The sequence below is a fragment of the Myxocyprinus asiaticus genome, chromosome 15 (genome assembly GCF_019703515.2).
Source record: "Myxocyprinus asiaticus isolate MX2 ecotype Aquarium Trade chromosome 15, UBuf_Myxa_2, whole genome shotgun sequence".
NCBI lineage: Eukaryota > Metazoa > Chordata > Actinopteri > Cypriniformes > Catostomidae > Myxocyprinus > Myxocyprinus asiaticus.
Genome location: NC_059358.1, coordinates 7,983,897 through 8,009,436, shown reverse-complemented (window position 1 = coordinate 8,009,436; position 25,540 = coordinate 7,983,897). Strand labels below are relative to the sequence as shown.

General features: G+C 37.7%; 1 protein-coding gene across 1 annotated transcript in view; it reads right to left on the bottom strand.

The window, feature by feature from the left end:
* The window catches only part of LOC127453085 (zinc finger protein ZFPM2-like), a 220,931-nt gene that overhangs the window by 153,277 nt on the left and 42,114 nt on the right, over window positions 1–25,540 (bottom strand). The window contains exon 2 of the mRNA XM_051719147.1: window positions 1,608–1,766. Within this exon, the coding sequence (XP_051575107.1) occupies window positions 1,608–1,766 (159 nt within the window). The remainder of the gene's footprint in view (window positions 1–1,607; window positions 1,767–25,540) is intronic.

Sequence of the window (25,540 nt, the reverse complement as noted above, 5' to 3'; positions counted from 1 at the left end):
TTTGCTTAAAATCTTCCCCTTGACCCTAGCTATAGAACCTCATTCAAGCTTGTGCAAATTCAAACTCAATGCTCAGCTGCCAATGCTGTTTGGTGTCATTGATGTCAAACTCTGCGTTATGCGTCTTAAGTATGCCTTCAGAAATAAAGTGCACAAGTCACATATGGATTACTTTCTGGCACATTTATGGAGTATTTTTGTCATTTTCAACATTCTACTATCCATCTCAGTTTGTTTCATGGAAGAAGGAAATGAGGGTGATTAAATGATAGAATTTTTTATTTTTTGGGGGAACTAACCCTTTAAGGGATATTCACAAAAGCCCCAACTACGTTTCCATTCCCAAGGTAAATCCTGGCCTAATTTGAATGAGGGTTAGCCAGTGCGCTGGTTGCAATTTCTTAGATCAAACTCCTGTTTTCAGGTACATAGTGAGAATCAGATATAAAAGGGAACTAATCCAAACCTGGACACAGAGGTGCTGGAGATTTTCCACACCTCTACGAGGTGGCCAAAACAGCTTTGGTCCAAAACCACCATAAAAGGGATGGTTTACCCAAAAATTTAAATTCTCATATCATATACTCACCCTCATGCCATCCCAGATGTGTATGATTTTCTTTCTTCTGCAGAATACAAACAAAGATTTTTAGAAGAATATCTCAGCTATGTAGGTCCATTCAATGCAAGTGAATGGTGATTAGACACTGTAGCTCCAAAAATCAAAGCAAACATAAAAGTAAACCATATGACTCCAGAAGCGATACGATAAGTATGGGTGAGAAACAGATACAAATGTAAGTCCTTTTTTACTCTAAATCTCCACTTTCACATTCCCTTTCAGATGTAGAAACTAAACAGGCATCACAGGTGACATTCAGTGAAAGTGGAGATTTAGAGTAAAAAATGACATAAATATTGTTTTGTTTCTCACCCACACCTAATATATTGATTTTGAAGATATGGATTTAACCACTGGAGTCATATGGATTACTTTTATGTTTCCAATATGTGATCTTTGGAGCTACAAAGTTCTGCTCACCATTCACTTGCATTGAATGGACGTACAGAGCTGAGATATTCTTCTAAAAATCTTTGTTTGTGTTCAGCAGAAGAAAGAAAGTCATACACATCTGGGATGGCATGAGGGTGAGTAAATGGTAAATTTTAAATTTTTGGGTGAACTATCCATTTAAAACAGCAATCAGAGATGCCTCCTTGTTGGCCCTTAAATGGAAATGAATTTCCAAACTCTGTGCATTACATACATTTTTTAAGATCGTATAAATGTTATGCTACTTTTGGTTCGCCAAGAGATGTACTTTGATGAATATCAAAATGCTTGCTGGTGGCTCTGTTATCCCTACTCAAACAACATCTTAAATGAGCCTAAGCTGGTTTGCAGTCTTAGCTGGTTTAAGCTAGTCTGACTGGTCGAGTTGAAGCCAGTCTCCCAGGCCAACCAGCTGACAAATGCCCAAAAACTTTCTAAAATCAGCAAAACAGACCAGCCTGACAAAGCTAGGAGACAATCTAAGGCCAGCAAACCAGACAGATTTTTTCATTTTTTTTTTCAGCAGGGTTGTGAGAGGCATGCTATGGCTGACCTTTACCGCAGAAGTATTCCATGTCCTCACAGGTGAGGTTGTCTGGCTCAAAGTCAGCAGCAAAATTCTCCTCCACCGAAAACTCCTCTTTCATTGCGAGCTCATTTCCGTCTGAGATACACTCCTCCTCTTCCTCATCCAGACCTCCGTCCATTGGACCTAAACACAGAACATTCACTTGCCATCAGTGAAATCATTATGAACATGCGAAGGCTGTAGATATCTTTGAAACTTTTTTAATTATTTCTCATTTTGTACAAACATGAAAGCAGCATTGTGAAATCATTCACAAAGAAGACGGTCCCAGATTGTAAACATACAGTACATAGAATTAATTAAATTCCAGAAAATAGAAATACAAAAAAAGTTGAATCCAATTAAAAAGGAAATGAACGCTTGCCAAGCTAACAACTATGTGGAGTGATTCAAATCAGTCACTTAAGAAGTTCAATTACAGTTAGAAAGCAACTGCCTATGCAGGGAGTAGACATCTCCTTTTTGACTTGTTTGATCAGATTGACAAAAATTTAAATTGTAGGTCATGAGGTCATTTGCAACAATGTAACACTCTACTATTTAACACGTTTATTTTTGCATACTGCATACTTTATAACACAGGCCTACCTGTACTGTTTTTTTAAAAAAACCGAATGCACAGAATGCAGGATTCCATTCTCAACATGGTTAATAATATCTTCTCAGGAAAGAGTGTTTTTTGTGCTTGGCCCACTTGACCGAGTCGCCTCATGGCCGCTGATGCACATGTGTCGAGCTGCCTGCTTCTCAGCCGGTGTCCAACCCTATAAACCCTCTTCATCTGGAGAAAAGTTCCTCTTGCATGACCTGCTGACTTTTAACACCAGCATCAGCAGGAGCGAAGGACAGAAAATGCCTTTATTAATTTGTCTGCCTTATCACAGGATACAATGTTGATTTTCCATTTACATTTCATGCCTCCAGGTAATACACCAGTGCAATCTTAAAGGAGACATTTGTTCCCAATGATTAATTTTTTTTCTCCGCTCTCTGCAATGCTAGATTTTTTTTTAATCTAAATTATTTCTTGACTTAAGCTTGTAGCTGTCTTTTTTTTTTTTCTTTTTTTTTTTTGGTATTTGCATATTACGATTTTGCTGCAATCAAGGCACTGGTGGAATTGCTTCTACCTAAAATGTAAACCTAAAGAAAAAATGCAGTTAAACCACATTTGAAAAAGTCTTTCTATGCATCTCCACCAAAAAAAAACAAAAATGGAATACATCTCTATACAAATAATAGTGCATTTTCTTTAGCAATGATACATTATAGTATAAAAATCTCAGAAAAGTTTTAGCAGTGGTGTTTTCTAAGGCATACTGAGGGTTTTTTCAAAAATATGGAATTATACTTTGGTGCGTAACTCATCCTAAAGTGTTTGTGCTTTATGAATGATACCTCAAATCATGCGACATGTAGAGGAGAGCTGTACTATTAATTTTCAAAGCAATCTAACATACTTACATTGAAGGAGGGACACAAACAATATCTAGAGACTAAAATGTCATAGAGACTTGGGAGTGGGCTTTTTAGATTAGGACCAGTAAAAAAAAACAGCTAGAAACTAAAAGAACACCCTAGCAACCACACAGTACTGTGCTAACAACCATTCAGAACAAGGCCCGGCTCCAGTTCTTACGCAAGATGTAATGTGGGCCATAGGACCCTCCAAGAGGGCCAAACAGTTGGAGGGGTGGGTGTGGGTATGGTTGTCAGGTTGGGTCAAGCTCATAATTGGGTGGACCAGGTCCCCCTGTGGAGCCGGACCTGTTCAGAACACCTCAGCAATTGCTTAAAAATGCCCTGGCAATGACATTCAACACCCTGGAATTGTAGCGATGAGTTTTCTCGGACAACTAAGGCCACGTCAACACTAATACGTTTTAGTTTGAAAACGCATTGATTTTGCTATGTTTACACCCATCACCTACACTGAAACAGCATTTCTTCTTGATCTGAAAATGAAGCCTTTCGAAAATGCTCTCTGTTACCACATACTTTGGAAAACAATGACATTAGAATGATGTTTAAAAAAACAAACAAACTCATGGGTAACACTTTACAATAAGGTAAGATAACATTAGTTTTTTTATTTTTTTTATCCCCTTTTCTCCCAATTTGTAATGCCCAATTCCCACTACTTAGTAGGTCCTCATGGTGGCGCGGTTGCTCACCTCAATCCGGGTGGCGGAGGACAAGTCCCAGTTGCCTCCGCTTCTGAGACCGTCAATCCGCGCATCTTATCATATGGCTCGTTGTGCATGACACCGCGGAGACTCCGCATGTGGAGGCTCAAGCTACTCTCCGCAATCCACGCACAACTTACCATGCACCCCATTGAGGGCGAGAACCACTAATCGTGATCACGAGGAGTTTACTTCATGTGACTCTACCCTCCCTAGCAACCGGGCCAATTTGGTTGCTTAGGAGACCTGGCTAGAGTCACTCAGCACCACCCTGGATTTGAATTCGCGACTCCAGGGGTGGTAGTCAGCGTCAATACTCGAAGAGAGAGAGTGCGTGAACAAGGACCTGGTTGAGGTCCCCCTGTACTTGAACCAGGGACCTTCTTGCTGTGAGGTGACGGCACTACCCAGTGAGCCACCGTGCCACCCTGATGACATTAGTTAACAACATTAGTTAACATGAACTAACAATGAAAATACTTTTGTAGATTAAACTAACCATATTTTCAAAAATGAGGGTGATACCTGAATGGTACCTTAAAGGTGCACTCAGTAATTTTTTTCCTCATTAAAAAAGTCCTAAAGAAATTAATTGTAATTTTGCAAAATATGTAGGTTATCATGACCATTCTCATTAAAATGAAGTCCGTTATAACCTTATAAAAGCTGTTTAATTCTACTTGGAGAGGGTCCACACATGGGGGCTGCCATGTTAGAATCACATGACCAGCCGAATACTTTTCGCTTAATCTCAGTAACCATCCTGTTATTTGACACTTTCAGTAATTTATTAAAGTAATCATGGCAGACTGTGAATACTAAATTTCTTCAATGGCATCTAAAACTGAAAACTATCGATTTTAAATGATGCTGCATCCAAATCACTAGGTGTCAGTGTAAGTCCAAGATGACACAAAGACAAAAGTTACTGAGTGCACCATTAAATCGTGTGACTCTTAAGAAGATATGCGTAAGTACTTTTTCTAAAGTATCTGACTTGCAATTTTCACCCGATAAAATTAAAAAATAAAATGTTGAAAGTATCACCTAAATTGAAGGAGAGACAATCCATATCTATTAACAAGAGACTAGAGACTTGTGGGTGGGCAAGCAACCACCTAGCAGCTACAAAGAACACCATAGCAACCACTCAGCAACACCCTAGTAACTACCCAGCAACCTCATAGCAACTAGTGGTGTAAATCAGACGTTTCATCGTGATACGATATTGAATCGATTCTCTTGGCCTGCGATCCGATATTTGCAGATACTTCAAAGTCTGCCGCAATAGGATTTGATTCAGGGCCCTGCGATCGATATTATGTGCCTATTTTACACAATTACATTTTTTTTTTTTTTTTGCCCTCAAAGGCAACCAAAATATAATTTGATTATTTTATTCAGCTCTCTGGATACACATTGGGACATCCACAACAAAATAAGGTACTTCAGATGTTGAAAAAAATTATACAGATAAATAATATAAAAAATAAAGTCACACACAAGTGATCATCACTCATTTGATGACAGCTAATTTTTCAGTTTAGTCCCATTCAAAATACTTACATACCCATTACTTGTTACCAAGTATCTGTGCTATCCGTGGTTTTCTTTGCTACAGCTTCCACAGTTGTAATGAAAAATTCTGTTACAGTTAACTGGGATAGATGTTAGTAAGGATGTTGATGTGTAGATGTGTAAAGTCTTATAACTGATGAAGGAGCTGAGCAGGTGTTTCTCTTTCCCTCGTTAGTGCTGTTCAGAATGTCGGCATTGTCAAGATGTTCCACATGATGGTTGAACTTCTCCATGGTACTTTAAAATAGAAAATTATCATGTAAAATTCAAATGGGTCGCATTTTAAGGAGTGCCCGGTTGATGTGCTCGCATGGATCCTGTCAATGGAGCTCGCATTTCGCCGGAAGCCCGGTTGACACATTCACACGCCGCACGGAGAGCAAAGCACAATTTGGCTAAAAGACCCCGCGCACATCCGTGTCCCACATGAAAAGCATATTTAGCACTCAAAGTCAAATGAATGTAATAAGGTTGCTTCATCGCCTCACGGAAATGCGTACGGACGTGGCTGACATGAGAATATTAAAATAAAGGTACATCTTAAAAAATATCTGCATCGATATTTATGCATTGTATCGATAACATTGGATCGTTGGTCAATGGATCGTTACACCCCTAATAGCAACTCGCTAACAACCATTCAGAACACCTTAGCAACCGCATAGCAACGCCCTATCAACCACCCTCAACACCTTAGATAAGTTTTGACAAACAATCTAAGGTCAGGTCCACAGTTCCACACTAACATGTTTCTATTTAAAAACCCATACATTTTGCCATGTATACGCCCTTTATCCACACTGTATTTTACTTTGTAAAATGATGACATAAGGAAAATGAAAACGTAGTTCACAAACAAAAATGGGTTTTCTTAAGGAAATCTAGTTTATTTAATTGTTTTTATCATATTAAAAAGCATCATTATAAGCCAGTTTGGTCCTCCGCTTATTACATGGATAGTTCACCCAAAATTTTTAATTCTCTCATCATTTAGTCACTCACATGCCATCCCAGATATGTATGACTTTCTTTCTTCAGCAGAACACAAACAAACATTTTTAGAAAAATATCTCAGCTCTGTTGGTCCTCACAATGCAAGTGAATGGTGATCAGATCTTTGTAGCTCCAAAAATCACAAAGGAAACATAAAAGTAACCCATAAGACTCCAGTGGTTAAATCCATATCTTCATAAGCGATATAATAGGTGTGGGTGAGATACAGATCAATATTTAAGTCTTTTTTTTAACTCTAAATCTCCACTTTCACTTTTATATCTGAAAGTCACATGTGGTGCCTGTTTAGTTTCACTTTCACATCTCAAAGTGAAAGTTAAAGTGGAGATTTAGAGTAAAAAAGGACTAACAGTGCTGTGAAAAAAGTATTTGCCCCCATCCTGATTCCTTCGGTTTTTGGGTATATCTCATACTAAATTGTTTCAAAAATTCAAACACAATCTAACATAAAACAAAGGCAATCTGAGTAAACACAAAATACAGTTTTTAAATGATAATGTTATTTATTGGAGAAAAAACTTATCCAATATCAACTGGGCCTGTGTAAAAAAGTATTTGCCCCTTAGTTACTAAATCCCCAAATCTATGAAACTGCTATCATAATGGGGTTCAGCTAGACTAGACACACCCAGACCTTAAATGGGCAGTTCATGCTTGAAAACCCTCCAATGTGGCTGAACTAAAGCAGTTCTGCAAAGAAGAGTGGGCAAAAATTCCACCACAGCATTGTTAAGACTGATCTCCAGTTATTGGAAGTGTTTGCTTGCAGTTGTTGCTGCTAAAGGTGGCACGACCAGCTCTTAAGTTTAAGGGGGCAGTTCGTTTTTCACATGGGTGATATAGGTGTTGGATAACTTTTTTGCTTCAATATATAGATAGATAGATAGAGAGAGAGAGAGCTGAGGTATTTTTTCAAAAAATCTCTGTGTTCTGCTGAAGAAAGAAAGTCATACACATTTGGTATGGCGGTAAGTAAATGACAAGAGAATTTTCATTTTTGGTTGAACTACTCCTTTAAACTTGCCATATTTTCACACGAGGGAGGTTTTAATCTGATGAACAGACATGTCCTCTTTATGTTGACATCTCACGTGCCGCACTTAACATGCTATTTTGTTCGTTTGTAAGATGTGAGCGAGTCACTCTCTGTAATAAAGCAATAATTTTAGTGAAGAGCTCTTTCCTCCTATGCACAGTACCATCAAGCAGCGCCTGATCTTCCCAAATGGCCCTCTCTGTTCATTAAGACTGCTAAATGACTCCTTTATAGTGCGCTACCTCTGCAGGACTCATGCTACATGAAAAGAATTAGCGCACAAATCTATAATAGACACGGTGTGAAGTGCTGGCGAGACGCCGTTTAAATTAGTCTACAGTTTTATGATCTTATCGCGTTCAGGCTTTTCACCGGCTTGCACAGGAGAGCAGTGCCTCATGCTCTCTCAGAACATCTCAATATGCTAAAAGAAGATGGATAAAGATATATGAGCTGCTCTGAATCGCTAAAGTCTGATATGCATCTAAAAACACTCTTCAAACAAAACTGAGGGTAAGGTGTCCTGATTAACATCACCAACAGCTTTAAATGGTTTTAAAGCTGAAGTGTGTCATTCTTTCGATGTTAAAATACTTTCTCCTACCCCCATTTATTATGCAAAGACAACTAACACTGTGGCACTATCAAACAGTTGCACTCTTTTTTACACTAACCCAACACAGTTACATTAGCTAAACCAAAGGCGTGAGTTTTGGGCAGGACTCTCTGACAGCTATTATTTTTGCAGTTCTGTTGGTGATGCTAGTAGCAGAAAAACTACACACATCGGTGTTAAGTGACGCTAGCAACGCATGTCTTGCATGTGTAAAAGCACTTTTCTTTAACATAACACATGTCCAGGAGTTGCCATTTTTTCCATCACAGAAACACGTTTAACAGACGTATGAATAAATGCATCTGTACATTCGCTTCAATTCCAGGGATTCTTGCGTTGGAGCTGTTTTTTAAAAGGCTACTTCACCTGACCTGATCTGATTGCCAAAGTTCAAGCCCTTTTGACATGTTTGGCTCATTATACTGCATTCATTGCATGAAGAGACCTGAAATAATTTCAGAGACAGCAAACGATAAGAATAATGACTTTCTAAACGACTAGGCCCGCACTCCTAGCTCATTTTCTGATAGTACTGTCCCCTGCTATATTTAGTTGTGTACTGTTTAAAAGTCTGTCACGATCAATCACTTGACGACTGAATGCTGGCTGAGGTTTGCAGATGCTGAGAGGGGTCGAATGCGACGGACACCGCCCTGATCGCCTCTGACACATCAGATAATTGCTTGAACACAAGAAAGATAATCAATGAGACACGAGATATATTATCAGATAAGAGCGAATCTTGTTAGAAGTCATGTGCATAGCACAGGCTTTGTGATCTATTTAACACAAAACACATTTTTAAGGTCTATTGACGAACTGCAGAATTTCAGCTAGCAGAGGAAATTGATCCATGTTAAGCAAACAAAGATTTGTCTCTTTATCACATTCATGTGGAGATAAAACTGTTCACAACGTCTGTGTTGGAAACAGCACAAGTGCTACAACAAATTAAATGTACAGTATGGCACAGACAAGGAATATGAAAATTCACAGCATCATTAAAATTTTAAGCATCATTACAAAATTAACGCTATTAATCATGTCCCTGGACCGTAATAAGGAAGGTTCTTGAGAAATTCAAGCTTGAAGTACCACCTGTTTTCTCCAGGGGGCAGTAAGCGAAACTTCAGCTGTATAGGCAACGTGCTGCTTATACAGTGTAGTGATAGGAAGATTGGACCATTTTACTGACTTGGATCTTTGAATCTCGTTCAACAAAATGAATGAATCTTTATTCAAGTAATTTCGTTCATTAGTCACATGACAGCCGTATAAGCTCTACAGTAAACAGAATTGATTTTCACCTCCCGACTTGCCCTTTGTCTCAGTCAACTCCCTAAATCCTTTGTCATGAATCAGTATATCGTGAACACGAATTTGGGTACTGCCAAGGGTACTGATTCACTGAACATTGGGACACTTATGACTCAATCATCTGCGACACGATAAGGAGCTCGCACATTCAAGGCGCAACTGATATTAATCAGCACCATCACTGTGTAAATGATCCTATCTTTCATTTTCCTTGAAAATATTCAAAGTTACAGTGTTATTATTACAGATAAATGGCATAAATAAACAAATGAAAATACATAGGAGTGTATTTTAACCATTTTAACAACTCAAATATTTAAAAGATTGTTTTACTTTCATGGTAATTATGAATGAAAGACATTACAAACAACATCTCTTTTAAAGAGAAAATAAGGCTTGGACTTCATAGTTTTACACTTGTGCTCATCACCTAATGACTTGAGAGACTTCAGAAGACATGACGACATTTCCGGTAAGGGAGCATAGTGAGCAACGATGCTCCCTGGTTTTTACGGTGTATTGTGGGATTTTTTTAGGGTGCAAACGTTTCAGTGCACTGGAACGATTTGCGATTGAGACAGCCTTAAAAATGGCTGACACCGATCAGTGCCCTGACTACTGAACTAGGGAGCTGATTGAGATGCACCCTCAGTCTTTTGATCTGATGCTGCGTCCCTTACAAAAATCGAGAGTTCATGGCAAATTTGCCACAAACTTGCTGCAAATTCGGCAGTAATAATTTACAAAAAATGCAAATTACCTTTGCGGCAAACTTGCGGCAAATTGTCCATTGTTGCCAAAGGTTTGCTGGTTGTTCACCACTACTGGCAAAAAGCTGCAATCTTCTGGCAAACATTTGCAGCGAACGAAAAGCTAATTTGCATGTGAAAATAACGAGCGGCAACTGTGAAACATGAGAAACAAACATGGCAGTGACAACGGCGCTTCATCAGTTCTTAAATGTTTTCCCATTTTAAGCTTCACGTAAGTTTAATGGTTAAACGCTGTGAAAATAAACATCATTGACTCTGTAGGACGAAGACGCTGCTTGTTAAATTGCGAACAATCGGCTGCTCCATTTACACAATGAATAAAAAATGGTTTGAGTTATTAATAATCATTACAATCTTACCTGCAAACTTTTATCCCCATCTACTGTATTTGTATTGCTTATGGATACACATTGTTCTTCATAGCTTTCTTTCTTGAAAATAATTGTTAAGTAAAAGTACTATGAGGATAAAAAATTGAATTTTTTGTTACAATAAAATACATTTTAAAATCATAAGAACTGTCATGATGAATTCTTTTCATGTATTTAATGCAGGAAGTGTTTACAAAATATTTTCTGCCAAGTATAAAATTAAAGTAAAATGGTTATCAGTAAATTCAAAGGGAAATGATTTAAGGAAAACTTGATTTGGGTCTACAGTTCAAAATAAGGACATAAATAATACAACAAGAGGATACATCATGAGGGAAAAATAAATGACATTTTATTCAAAATCAATTCAGTAGCAAGTCAATAATATGGGGTTTTCTAATAGCTTTTATAGTCTATGATATTTTATGAAGAAAAGATAAAAGTTGCACAGTTTGGGACTGGGCTTCAATTTAAGGCATCTTGCTTTATAAATGTATTTTCCCCCATGATTCAGAAAGTTTAAAGCTTCAACTAACACTTTATTACCAGATTCAATGTTATGGAAAATAACCATCATGACAGAAACATTCACAAAGTTATACATTGCAAGTAATAAAGAAGCTAAAATTTGAGACCAGAAGCACTTCGAGAAACTGTAAAGGCAAAAATACAATCAAACTAACCGCTTGTAAGGAAGGTTGGGAGTATGAACTAATTTCTGTTTCCAATACAGAGTCTATGCGGCTGTCACATGAAAAATGAACGAAAGACTCAGATTCGAAGACCGACTCATGAGGTGAACTACTCAATTCTGTTTTCCTGTACAGATCCAATACGGCTTTCATGTGAAAAATGAACGAAAGACTCGTACCCAAAGACCGACTCTTGAGGTGAACTAATCATTTCTGTTTCTTGTACCGATCCTATGGGTACATGAGCTGTCAAGTGTCAGATGAATGAAAGACTAATACCCGAAGACTCAGGAGGGAAATAATCAATTAGTTTCATGTACAGAGCCTATGCGGCTGTCCCGCGTCAAATGAACAAAACACGAAAGCACGAATTTTGCGCATGCGCAGCCACGACAAAATGAACAGCTGTCTCGTTTCAAAGGCTGCGTCCTCCGGAGGTCGCATTTGTAGGCCGCATACGTCATCGAGGCTGTCTCATTTCAGAAAAGCGAGTAGGACACTCCGAATCCAGCCTTCTAATGCGATATTCTTTCACTGGAATTCGGAGAATGCATGAGGTGTATCCTTCGTGGGCACTCACAACCCACAATTCTTCGCTTCAACAGAAATGAACATTATTTGTCTGAAGAAAATGACGCCTAAATATGGTTCAAACACAAGTAATGTTAATTCCCAAGTTGAAGTACCTCAGTAGACGAGTGCAGAGTATATGCATAATTATAGTAATATATAATTAAAATAAAGTATTATAGACTGAAAGTACAACTGTAAAATCTATTTTCTTTTCTCTCTTCATTATGACTCTCCTAAAATGTACCTAATACACTCTCTTCCAAAGGAACTTTGTTCCCTTCTCACTCAAAGCGCTCACGCTTTTTAAAGAGTGGCATGCTGCCATAGCAACCATGATAAGTTCTGTTTCCATTTGTCCTACGAAGGCCATCTCGTTTAAATGAGGCTAGTTTAAAGGAGGATGCTCTGAATACTGCAGCCTTCAAAGGACATGTCCTAGCTAGTACGCAGCCTTCGAAATGAGACACAGCTCATGAATCACTCTCTCAGACTACTCGTTCTTTCAAGTCATATAAAAGATGTGTTCAAAATTAACGCAAACAAAGTGAGACGCTCCAAAAGCATCCGTCTTATGCAGTTGTACATTGACGGGTCCTTAGACAAGCCCACATAATAAATCTCTTACTGATTGACAAATTCACTTGCAAAAGGATTGCTGTGAACTGTATGCCAATGATTGGCTTATGTTCAATAATCAAAGCCGCTTTTTGTATTGACACCTCTGCCACAATAATGTAATGCATTTTAATTATCTGAATATTTTTTATAATATGTATATACTGTATATATACTGTATATACACTGATCAGCCACAACATTAAAACCACCTGCCTAATATTGTGTAGGTCCCCCTCATGACGCCACAACAGCGCCAACCCGCATCTCAGAATAGCATTCTGAGATGCTATTCTTCTCACCACTATTTTACAGAGGTCTGGCCAGGGGAAAAAATTTGATCTCAGTGATTTAGACCGTGGCTTGATTGTTGGTGCCAGATGGGCTGGTTTGAGTATTTTTGTAACTGCTGATCTCCTGGGATTTTCATGCACAACAGTTTCTAGAATTTACTCAGAATTGTGCCAAAAACAAAAAAACATCCAGTGAGTGGCAGTTCTGTGGACGGAAATGCTTTGTTGGTGGGAGAGGTCAACAGAGATTGGCCAGAGTTGTTCGAACTGACAAAGTCTAAAGTAACTCAGATAACCACTCTGTACAATTGTGGTGAGAAGAATAGCATCTCAGAATGGTATTCTGAGATGCGGGTTGGTGCCGTTTTGGCGGCACGAGGAGGACCTACACAATATCAAGCAGGTGGTTTTAATGTTGTGGCTGATCAGTGTGTATATATATATATATATATATATATATATATATATATATATATATACTTTTTTAGATTGAAACTATGCGATTAAGTGATTAATTGTATTTCTCCTTGATTGTACATGTATAGAATTGTACAAGATCGGTTGTTGTGTATGCATATATATTTTGTGGTCTATACTATAAAAATTTGAATGAAAAAAAAAAATAATTATTGGATTGTTAAAAAAAAAATCCTTTTCTTGTATTAATGGGAAATAATGTCTAAGTATGGTCCAAAAGTGTAATGTGTTGAATATATACAACACACGCTCACGGCTAAATCATCAGGATTCGTACAACTTTTGCAAATGTCTCTTTGGATGTATAAAACTGCGTCTTTTTGACATTTGATCTTGTTGTATAAGTAATACTAGAAGGTTTATGGTAAATGCTTGTACTATAAATGGTTGCATGTGTATTGCTTACAGGTATTTAGCACAGATGAAGGGGTGATCCCCAAAATGTTTTGCTGCTGCACTTTGCACACTTTTTGCACATCTTTTGCTCTGTTGGGGCTCTGCAGAAATAAATTGATGTTTTTCTCCTATTTTGAGTGCGGACTCATAATTTTTTCCCTCTTACATATTTTTGGGTCTACGCACCTGGACAATTGGATTATACTTTTTTAAAACCTGAACTGGTGTTTGGCGCAGCGTTGTTTGTTACACTGATGAAAAAAAACATTCTTCAAACTTCAATATATATATATATATATATATATAAAAAATAAAAAACATGAGTCAACATTCTTCAGAATTTCTCTGGGTTCCACAGATCTACATAAGTTGTAGATAAATAATACATTTGCATTAACGTTCCTAGTCATTGTGAATGATTTATCAGTTAATGTTATTCAAACATTTTTTTTTTTTCCTTTCATCAAAATGTAATAACTTGCTCTGCCTCTGAAAAAAAATTCCTTTTAAGCTGACTTTGCCAAGCCCCCTTACTTTTCAATCCCTCCCCTCCAAACACCTGCATTTATTCTGGTATGCATACTGAAACACCCACTTTTCACAACCCAATCAATTCCCAATGGATAAAATCAAATCCTGCCCTACATTTCTCTCACTGAATACCATGTTTTTACTCTGAAATATGACAGACTATAGTAGTAAAATGGGTTGCAAACTGCATTTCACATTGACTTTAAAATATGGACGAGTCTCAACAAAGGGAAGACTATTATTTTGAGACTGAATTATAAACTTAAAAAAATATTGTCTCTGTGTGTGTGTTTGGGGGCTGTCTGGGGCCTCTGATGGTGATAGCATACTTTATCAGCGAAAGCCACAGTGTGGAGTCCCATCACAGACTGGGTCTTCTCTATGGCTCCTAATTAGGGTAGAGGTAATTGAATCACATAGAACAAAGCCACAGATCTCTACAAGCATGGAAATCATTCTGCTCGCACCTGCAGCAGCCGTGTTTTTCATCTGGCTGTGCCATTGAAAATGGGACCAAGCTTGGCCCAGGGATAAAACGCACTACAAGCATCTGAGACCCAACATGAATACATAATGCCATGTAAAGGCCTATAGGGACATCTAGACCGGTCCAAACCCTGCCAGACTTGGATGGGAACTGGCCGTTTGTGGGCCAAAGTCAGATTTTAGTGTGGTGCTGGGAGATTCAGGTTAGAACATACATGCACGCACACACACACAAACCCAAAAGACACAAATTTCAGCACAACCCTAAAAGTTTTTTGCTGGAGCTTCATTTGCTGAAATTCCTTTGCTGTAAATACAGAAATCCATTCTATAAGAAAAAGCGCAACTGAGATCTCTTTAATATCTAAATTGTTTCTCAGAGACAGCAGTGAGATTAAATGGAAGACAAATGGAGACTTTAGCTGAAGTCTTTTGCATTTCAAATGTTTCTACTGGGGAAAAGACACCAGTTATCTCAATTGTGTCTCCTCCAGAGTTTCAGAAGGGATCTCAAAAATGTCTCAAACTGTGCTCAGATTTGCCAAAATACAGAAGTCTGCAATGAGAAGTCAAATCTCAATATGAACTCAAACATTTCTCATCAAATTCTTCCAAGACCAGATTATCTGAGCTATGCTATCCACATTCATTTTTACACTGTACTGTATGTTAACAGCTGTCTCGTGTTTATTTGAATTTTGAACTATTTTTAAGGTGAAACATCTGACACGAACTGGTTACCAAAATGAGAACTCAATTATGCATTTTTAAACTAAGATAATACGAATCAGGTTTCCTACGTCTTTTGACCAATTACTTTTTCAAATTTTTAAACATAATTTTAAAGAGATTGTACTCACAAAAAGCAATTTCAAGCCAATGCAACATAATATTTCATAAAATAACAATATTGCATTTGTCAGTGTTAAACATTATACTTTATGAGGGCAAAACACCCGGTTAACTCTTAATTAGGTCATGTTTTCTGGGTTGCACGTTAAATGCTTTTAAATGTCAGATCTGTGATTAAAAGATTCAATTACTATAGCAGCTTAATGTCCATAAAGAACTCAACAGGGCTTTTCGTAATCACCATGAAAATCACACGTGAACACGCTAAGAAACTCTGAGCTACTTTAAGAGTTACTAGATTTAAAATCAGATTGATTTGTCCAGTGAGAACACTCCCCATGTGCATATGAAAATGACAGATCTTGTGTTCGGCATTTAGTCGACTGGAATTAAAGTGGCATTAAAACAGGAATGGCATTTGACTAGGCCATTAAAATGCTGGAGGCATATCTGAGCGGGCTGTTGGGCTTCAGCAGATGCCAGGATCCCAGAGCCTTTACTTTCTCTCTGTCTCTCTCTCTTTGCACCCAACTGGCAGTTGGTTGTGTTAATGTGTTTCGCTGTCCCATTCTGCATATCGCTGCCCCCTTCGGCATATCACGGCCTCCTTCATCATACTGCGGCTCACTTTGGCATATCGCGGCACCGTTTCCCGGTTCTCCCGATGGCCAGTCCACCTCTGCATACAGTATTTTTGTGAATCGCAAAAGGATAACTTTAATCATGTAAAATTATTTCAGACCCAGCAATATGGGCAACATGATCTGATATCACGCTCTAGGGCTAATGCTTTTAATTAGTAAATAAACAATAAACAATTAATTGTACATTCAAAATGCTAAAGGAAATATGAAAACAAAATCGACCTAATTTACTTTCTTACTGCACATTACGGGTCTTACTGTGAACGTTTTACTGTATAGGTATATGTCAGAGCATGTGAACGGAGCGGTGGTAATTCCACCTGAGCGGAGAGCGCCCTTTTGAAGATTCCACTCCACTTGCTCAACCCAGAATGCGCTTCGTGATATGCTGGTTTGGGAACCTGCGAAGCAATAGGCCTGAGGTTATGGAGTTCAAGCACTGTTTTAGTGAAGTTGCAAACCTTATAGCCTACATAAATGCAAAGTATAAATCAAGGTTAAGAATGAGGAAATTGAAAGGGAGTATGGAGAGACTGTGAGAATTAGCAAATATTCCTTTTGGAATCGTATGCGTCACATTGCCAGAAAGCACAAGGATGTGCTAAGTGAACATGGTAGTGCAGCAAAAGGTGATATAGTAGGCTCCACTACCATTCGATAATAAATGAATAGATAAGATAGTAAGTTATCTTGTTGTTTTGCAATAATTTCAGTGCAGCTGCCAGCTAGATGCAGGCCAGGTTCTGCATGGTTGCGAACATTAGAGCACCCTCAATTGAATATGTAAGTTTAATTATAGCCTACTGTATATTGGCAAAGCATATATCCTTGAATCCCGGCAAACACACAAAAAATCCCTGTATCAAAAATAATAAACTTGTATGATCTTGCAGATCAGAGTGTCCTAATCTGCAGGACCAGCATTCCGCTTTCATGCCTCCATTGTACAAATGAGCATTTGATTGGTAAAGATTTCTGCTCTCACATGGAGAATTTCATAGCAGAATTATCTCATTTAACCGACTGCCTGTTGCTTTCGATTTCTGCTTTGGGATAAAGTGGCTCATACAGTAACTGCTGGTCAGTTTTCTAAAGCCAAATCCACACCTTAATGATAAGTGAAACATAAAAAACTGACTCTAGATTAGTTGTTGTGGATAACATCTTTCGACATCGCTTGCTGCATTCATGCGCAGAGAATCAAGCTATAAATGTTTGTACATTCGAAAAAAAAAAAAATCTTAAATAAAGGCAGTGTAATTTGTGAATTAAGTAATTTTTATTTGTTTTGGGATCATTAAAGGTGCAATATGTAATATATTTACTGCACTAAACCATAAAATTATCATAATATGTTATCAGAGATTTAGGAAACATGCTAAGTTGAAATACTGGCTTCTCCAAAAACAATGCTACAGCCAGTATATTCAACTTTGAAATGTCCGTTCCGGGCCGGAATTTCTGTTTGTGTTTTGGCCTGTGTGATCACGCCCACTGCCCATTTCTCAATAGTATTTCAACACCCTGGGTTGCCAGATTTGAAACAAGTTAGCGGGAAAACAGCACACTGCATCCACGGAAGCCAGCAAAACATCTAACTAACATTGACAGAGTTATAAAAAATCCGCATGAGCTGGTTTATAATTTGCAAACAATAAAAACATTGCAAACGTGTACATTAGCTGATCAACTTACAGTGTAAGGCTCGTCGCTTGCCATTGTCAGTTTGCTCGTTCCTGTTGCTCATTTCCTGCATGAGCCTCGAGTCTGGGGAGGAGGGGGCGGGGGCGTCAACTCTCTCCAATATTTTGAATTTGGACTGCAGTACCCATTTCAAAAGCTTGATGTCAATGTTACATATTGCTCCTTTAAACATGATTTCATCTAATATATATATATTGGACAAAATCTCACTTTATGCAGGACGAATATTTTTTATTTGTTAAATCCATGGTTAAACCCTGCAGTACACATAAAGAGCGTATGAACAACACATGATCGTTTGATGCATATAAAGTTCAGATTCACTTTATGCTGCTTTAAAAATATCAAGGAAAATCAAAGGGGGCACATGGTATCTACTAATATAATTGTTATTATATAATTAACCACAGTCCTTTTGCATTCAATTCATATAAAATTTTAGGGAATATTAATCAAGCAACAATACTGAAAAAGAGAAAAACATCCACTGCTCGTTTCTGGATAACTTAATATGCCCTTTACAACCAAACACACAATTAGGATGAGAAATTGCTCATTTTAATTTACAGACCTAAAGTCTGATAGCATTAAATCAGTAACCTATTCATGTATCAAATCTACAGTAGAATAATAATCATTCCATGGAGACAAATGAAGAACAATTATGAATTTCACTTTTACCTGTAATATTTTTCCTGGTACCAGTCCTTGTTTTCATTATTGCCATTAATGACTCGAACAAACTTTAAAGTTGAAAAGATAGTGTTTTTCTGGGTCAGTTGTGTCACTCAGGTCCAGTTTAAACTGAAAAGTGTGAATTTGCGGGTATACGTGTTTCCGCGCCAACGCACACATTTTTTATGACTTGTAGAGGCATGTTTGATGACTTGTTTGAAGTAAATAAAGGTAATTTAGAACTGAAATAAAATTAAAGCCATTATTTGAAGATGTTCAATGGCTTAAGTGCTAACAGAGAAATATTTGATTGATTACAAATGATAACGAAGGTCTGGTAGACCCAATTATCTAACAGCCGTTGTAAACCATTACAAAATAAACAGTGAGATTAAAACACAACAAAACAATCACATAATTTCAGATGTGTATGTTACTAAGCATTTGATAATTTAATAAATGTCAACCTATATATTTCACCCAGAGGGGCACCTCAGCCCATGTGGGTAAAGGGGCTGCTGCTCGGGCCATTGTAGCCACCTCCCTGTGTACGTACCTGTAAACAAGTAAACTACAAAGAAATTTCATGTAGGAGCAGGATTTGAGCTAACTTTTTTTACCGGTGAGTAAAAAAAACCCCTCTCCTCCAACTACCTGGCTCCATTCTGGTATGTAATGCCTACTTTTCTCAATCTACCTAATTGCTGATAAAATTGTATATAAAGTCTGATCCTAAATATTTTCTTGTTGAATATTCTGTTTCACTCTGGAATATTACAGAATATGGAAGCAAAACTCATTGTGAACGGCGTTTCACGTTGACTTTAAAGTATGCTATCTACTCCAGTTTCCTTTCCAAACTTGAACTTTGATATGCTACGATAAAACTAAACTTATACTGTATGCTTGTGTTTCCACTCTCCTATATTCGCATAAGTATTCATGAAAATAAATGGAGCCAAATTCTTGTGACACACCTTAACACTATGTCCTATCCAGGTGCAATATGATAGTGACAAGCCAGAATTTTTTTTTTTTCTACATAAATCTAAGTTTATGTTGTAGCCAGCTGCAACATGGTCACATGGGAAATTGACATGTTACTTCCAAAAGTTAATGTACCCTGAAATCAACCCAATTCAGCTGAATTACTGAGAAGTGCCATCACCCAACAGGCATTTTTGCTTCAGTTTAAGCATGAACACATTTCTCTAGCGATACTGATTTCGCATTGCACAATCAACTGCCGAGACACAGGTTCTGGTCCCATTTAAACCGGGTAGTAATCGCTTTCACATAAACAATGGTGGGCGCAATTTGAAGGTTGCATTTTTGCTTCTAAAATAACATTTTACTCCACTGATGTTTAGGTCTAGGGTTGGGGTTTGGGTTAGGACAAATGATTACTGTTGACTGTATTCCATCATTTACAACTAAAAATACTCACACCTGATCCTTGTGCTCACACCTGCCCATACATTCAAAAACCTGCCCATATGTACATTCAACAACACTTCCACCTTCAGCCACTGGGGATGAAGTGATTTGAATTTCACTAAGTCAGATCTCATTCATCCAAAATACCACTCCTGTGCACTAAACATCAAATATGTTCTTATTGGCTTTGATTTTGTCACATCATGCAGCATTTTCACTTTCAGTGTGGACAAATTGTTTGAAAACTTGCTTACAAGATGGAAACTTGTGGTGTTGTGCCTGGTTAGCACACGGTGTAACATTATTTTTTTGACCATCCAAAGGCTGAGGTAAATGACTGAGGAAGAACGAATGCTCCAGAGCTCTCAGCGCTTTGGTTTTAAATCAAGACCATTTTATATCAAGGAAATAAATGAGGAGCTTTTAGAGGAAAGTGATGTTAGCCTTAAACAATGTAGATAAAACAATGTTTCTCCATCAAGGAACAATTTCTGAAACGGATATGCCAGAGATTCAAATTTTATTCCAACAAGAAAGAGGCAGTTTTTTTAAAGCAATAAATTCCTCATTAATTAAATTCTAATTTGCCTCTGGTTCCTATTTCTATTATTGACAGTTCCACTTCTTAATACCCCAGATAAAAAATAAAATAAAATAAAAATACCGCTGCTCTAACTCTAAGGAGACAGAACTCACGATAAGATCTAAATATTACTCATGCCAAAGCGAAGTGTAGAAGTCTGATGAACATTTCAAAAGAACAATTATTTATGGATCAGCTAAATCTTTTCCACTTTTTAATTAAAAGTAAAGAAAATAGAAGCTAATTATCCTGTAAAGATTAGCTGGTGGGCATCTTTCTGTAAATTAGCTCTAATTAAAAGGAAATTGTCAAATGACATTCAAAGTGCTGTCCTTTAAAACAGACAGAGGGCGGGGGGTTTTCTCGCTGGTTCTTAAGACTTGATGTGGCCGTGTGAAGCCTACAGAGAGAGATTAGAATTCAGACAGTAGTCAAGGCAGAAGGCCATGTTTTCCCTCGTCAAGACCTGCTGCATTGGGGAACGTGGCTCCTACTGGGCGGCCATATCTGTGGAGTTTTCCTGGGTCATTTGATTGCACTGATGGTCTGACTGTTTAAATTGTGGGTCAAGTGTGAAATACTTTTTCTTTTTCTTTGATAGCTTACAGTAGGAATGTCTCAGTGAATTCATTTGGGCTACTCTGTTTCTGTGCAAATGTATTGCTCAGAGGTTGCTCTTTTATAGTACAATACCTTGGGAGCAGGGTTGGAAATTAACTTTTTGATTCACCGGCCACTGTGGCTAGTAGCTTTCCAAGGTCACAAGCCACTCAGCATTTTCACTACCCAAAACCCCCCACCTCGCAAAAAGTGATAAAGGTAACGGGAGACTGTGACTGCATGCATTTGTTTGGACATTTTATTTAAACAAGAGTTCAGCAGGACACAGGCCTAATGGTATAAGTAACCTATAAAACATCCAAAGGCAAATGCCAGTTAGAAAAGGAGTAGAATAGAACAGGAGGAAAATTTGTCAATTATTTTTCCATAGTTCATGGAAGTTTCAACCCCTTTCAAATTGTATGTGCCTATGAAAGTTTACCATTGTTTTACAATTGTTTAACAGAGGCATATGCAATGACAATAAACTGTAGTGTTTGTTATGAAAAAGCTAATAGCCTATACACCTTTAGAAACCTTTAAATACAACTTTCACAGTTGAAGCCTAATAAAAATAAAGTCTAATGGATGTTTGTTGTGATGGCTGTTGTCACATGTGTGGACTTTTCAGACAGTCCCTTATCACACCTGCGACAATATTAGGACGTTTTCGCACAATGTGTGGACATTTTAGACGGTCCCTTACCTGTATTCAAGGTATCCCGTATTTTACAGGACGGGTGGCAACCCTGGCTGTTCCAGAGCTCTGGCGATCTTAACTCTGGAGCGTGCTGGTGTGCGCTGCAGCGGTTCACATGAAAGCATGCTTCATTTGCCCCGCACAGATGAGTAAGATATGAGAGGAATGAATACCATTAAATTTCCTTTGGCAGCAGCTCTGAGTCACCCAACATTCACAGAATTTTCAATGCAGGAAAAACCCTGAAAAAATGTCAAAGTGGCTAGTAAGAGTGACAGAGTTACCAGCCATGGCCAATTTTTACCCGAGTTTGGTGGGTTAGTGGGTGTTCATTTCAAACCCTGCTTGGGAGAAAGAAAAACAGACACAACTGCAACAATTGTTGTTAAAAGTATGATATTAACAGTATATTAATATACAAGGAGAAGTGTATATCTGTACACTGTAACTGTTTACCATTTTTTAGTTTTAGGCAAACACCATTTTTAATCACCCTCACATCTTCACTAGTTGTTAAAAGTACAAATATTCCATGTAGTCTTTCAAAAGCTCATAAAGTTGCACCACATGTCAACTTCACGTAAACTACTGATAGCTCAGACAATTTAGTCTTGAGAGAATTATCTCTGCAAATCGGTGCACATTCTGTTGAGCTCTCTTCTGAAACTCCAGAGGAGACACATTTTGAAATTACTTGGGTCTTTTTCTCAAAAGCAAAATCTGAGAAGTAGGAGACATTAGCAAAAGTCTCCACACACTCTCCATTTATCTCATTGCTATCTAGGAAAAGCAAATTACATATTAAAGCTTTCAAATGTGTGATTATTTAACATAGGCAGTTCGCTGAATATGAAATCTCAGGTTTCGTGTTGATTTCATCATGTATCACAGAACTCGGAGACGCTCCTGCAGTGTCACAGTTTACTGTTTCTCAAACAACTGAGCCCGGGGCCCTTGTAGGCTTCACCTACTGTTTCCACAGTGTCTCCAGAGGGTATTTACACTCCGCTTTTATAGAGCACCAGCAGTGTCACTTTTAATGATCCTGACAGAGCGACTCACAGGGAGAGACGTCTTCCAGCATTACACTGTAACATGTTCAAAGTCGGCATGAAACGGAAGTTGCGACCGAATTTACTTCCGTATTGTGATGTATTTCCGAATGATACAGCTTATTGAACAAGAAAAAAAATGTAGGGCGAGGAATCTGAGTTTATCCATTGGTTGTTGATTGGATCGTAAAAATATGGGCGTTGCATAGCGGAACGGAGGAAGATGTGAATGCGAGTTTGCAGAGGACACACACACCCCTGTGACATTGCTGCTCGAGTCAGAGCCGGTTGTCGGTGAAATTGAGCAGCGATCTCAACACATTTATGATCAAAATGACAACATAAATGCATGAGCACATCACGGTCTTTGCTTACGAAGAGGCTGTAGCCGCTGAAAAACGAGTGAGTAAAAGATAACCATATTTTTATGTTTTGAATCACAATACACTAAATATAAAGGGAAAAAAAACACTTACTCGTGCTGTGCATCTCAAAATAACTGCATTAAAAATATATAAATAAACTCCAGATGCATCCAAAGCATTGAATTCATTTTTGATTACCTCAGCAATTCAGGCATGAAATGTCTTGAACACATCCGCGAATTTACCGTTATTCCTCCTCATTCGAAATATAAATTCAAGCCAGCTGACCCGTAACCAAGGATGTTTGGATTAAGGAACGATAGTTAAAATACACCTTTCCATCTTCACCAACATGCGATTGATGCTTTGTTCAACTCTACGCAAGGTTGTGGTATTTATAAGGAAGGGGTGGAGTTTAAGTGGACTAAATGTTTGGAGAAGTCCTACATACGTCACCAGAGAGAAGTCTGTCATTTCACCGGAAGATTGAGTTATGAAATTTTGATTAAAGGTTACGAGTTCAAAATAAAATAAATAAATAAATAAATAAAACATATGCATGCATGAATCGTTCACAATAAGATCAATAACATGCATTTAGAAAACAGATAGGGTGAATTTTCATTTCATGCCGACTTTAATGTCATCAGAGAGACAAACATACGCTCTGTTCCAAAACCTAGTAAACTACCTTGCTGTCTACTGCCTACATAGGCAGCATCCAAACTTTAATGGGTTGAATGCTTTAGATAGGCAACAACTCATAAAAATAGTGCTTCTCATGCGAAATGCACAGGAAGACACGATTCATGGTTGATTCCAAGAGAGCATGTTGCTAAGCTAAGGCACAATACCACAGACTATTTAGCAGTGAAGGGCCACTTCTATTAAAATTAAATGGAAGAAAATGGAACCCCCAACAGTCAGTGGATGTAAAATCCAATCAAATCCCACCTAACAGGTAAAAGAGACAATCACCTTTTATGTGTTTATATCTGGGCTTTATGTTTTACATCATAACACTATGCAATAATTAAATGTAAAGTAATGCAAGATTTAATTTTAGACATCAAGACTTGATTGGACAAGGCTATGACATTATTGGTTAATATTTGGTTTCCACACCCCCATGGCCTTAGTCACATCAGCAGAAAACAAGCAGTTTTGAGGCAGATTAAGTTATTACATATTTGTTGAAAGATGATTCAAAAATTGAACAAAAATTTTAATTATTCTTTTCCTAAAACGTCCACTCATAAATTATGTACAATAAGACCCTAGGTAAATATTAAGGACAGTATTCGGTTGATTTCATGTGTTTCAGAAATTTTTGAGGACAGTCAAAAACAGGTGAAATTGATCATTGAATATTAATCTGAATGTAAAGAACTCTGCTTGGTAAAACTACAAAACCATGCAGAATACACTAAAGTCTCTTTGTGTATTATTAATTTCCTTACAGTTGCAAGAAGAACCGAATGCTTCTGTGTTGGGAAGGGAGACGTCACCTCCATAGGGAGAGAGACACGTTCCCTCTGTAACACACAGAAGACAGCACATTGACCTTTAACTAAAGCTCGGGAGAGAGACCTCCATCAAAAGACTCCTTAAGAGATGACAACAGCCCTCCTGACAGGACACACACACACACACACATAAACAGAGTCTATAATGCAACCTACTCAAAAGATACATAAGACAGCACTTCAGAAACTGAGAGAGGTGCCTGATGCACGTTTGCAATATCACCCTTAGAGTAACGATATAGCTCATAGGTGAATTGTATGATCATTGTTCACTGTACAATGTAACAGTGTTTTGTGATGTATTTTGTACTGTATTGTGTAGTGTATATTGTTTAGTGTGCAATGTTTTTGTCTTGTCTATAATATTCAATATACTTAAATTAATTGGCTGATTCTCGCTGAAACTGTCAAAAAGATGTCCCGGTCATATTTAATCACAAAACAATACAAAAAAGAAATAAATAATAAAATAAAAAAAGAAATTATATTTTGCATTGTGACATTATTTCCAGGACATGTAACCACATTTTACCCCCAAATATCATTATTGCCGAACAATTTCCTATTCCCATTGTTGTCATTGTTCTCATTACCATAACACAGACATTTTTTTCTGTATTACAGTAGAAAAGATGCTGTTGAACAATTACCTTTTTATTAAAATCAGCAAAAAAGAAAGGCAATACCAAAGGAGTACTGCTATTATGTATAAATACTTTACAGTTTAAATAATATATAATTTTTTGGTAATGCAAATATTATAGTGACCATCTTTTTTTGCATTGCGGTAATGAGAATTGAGGGG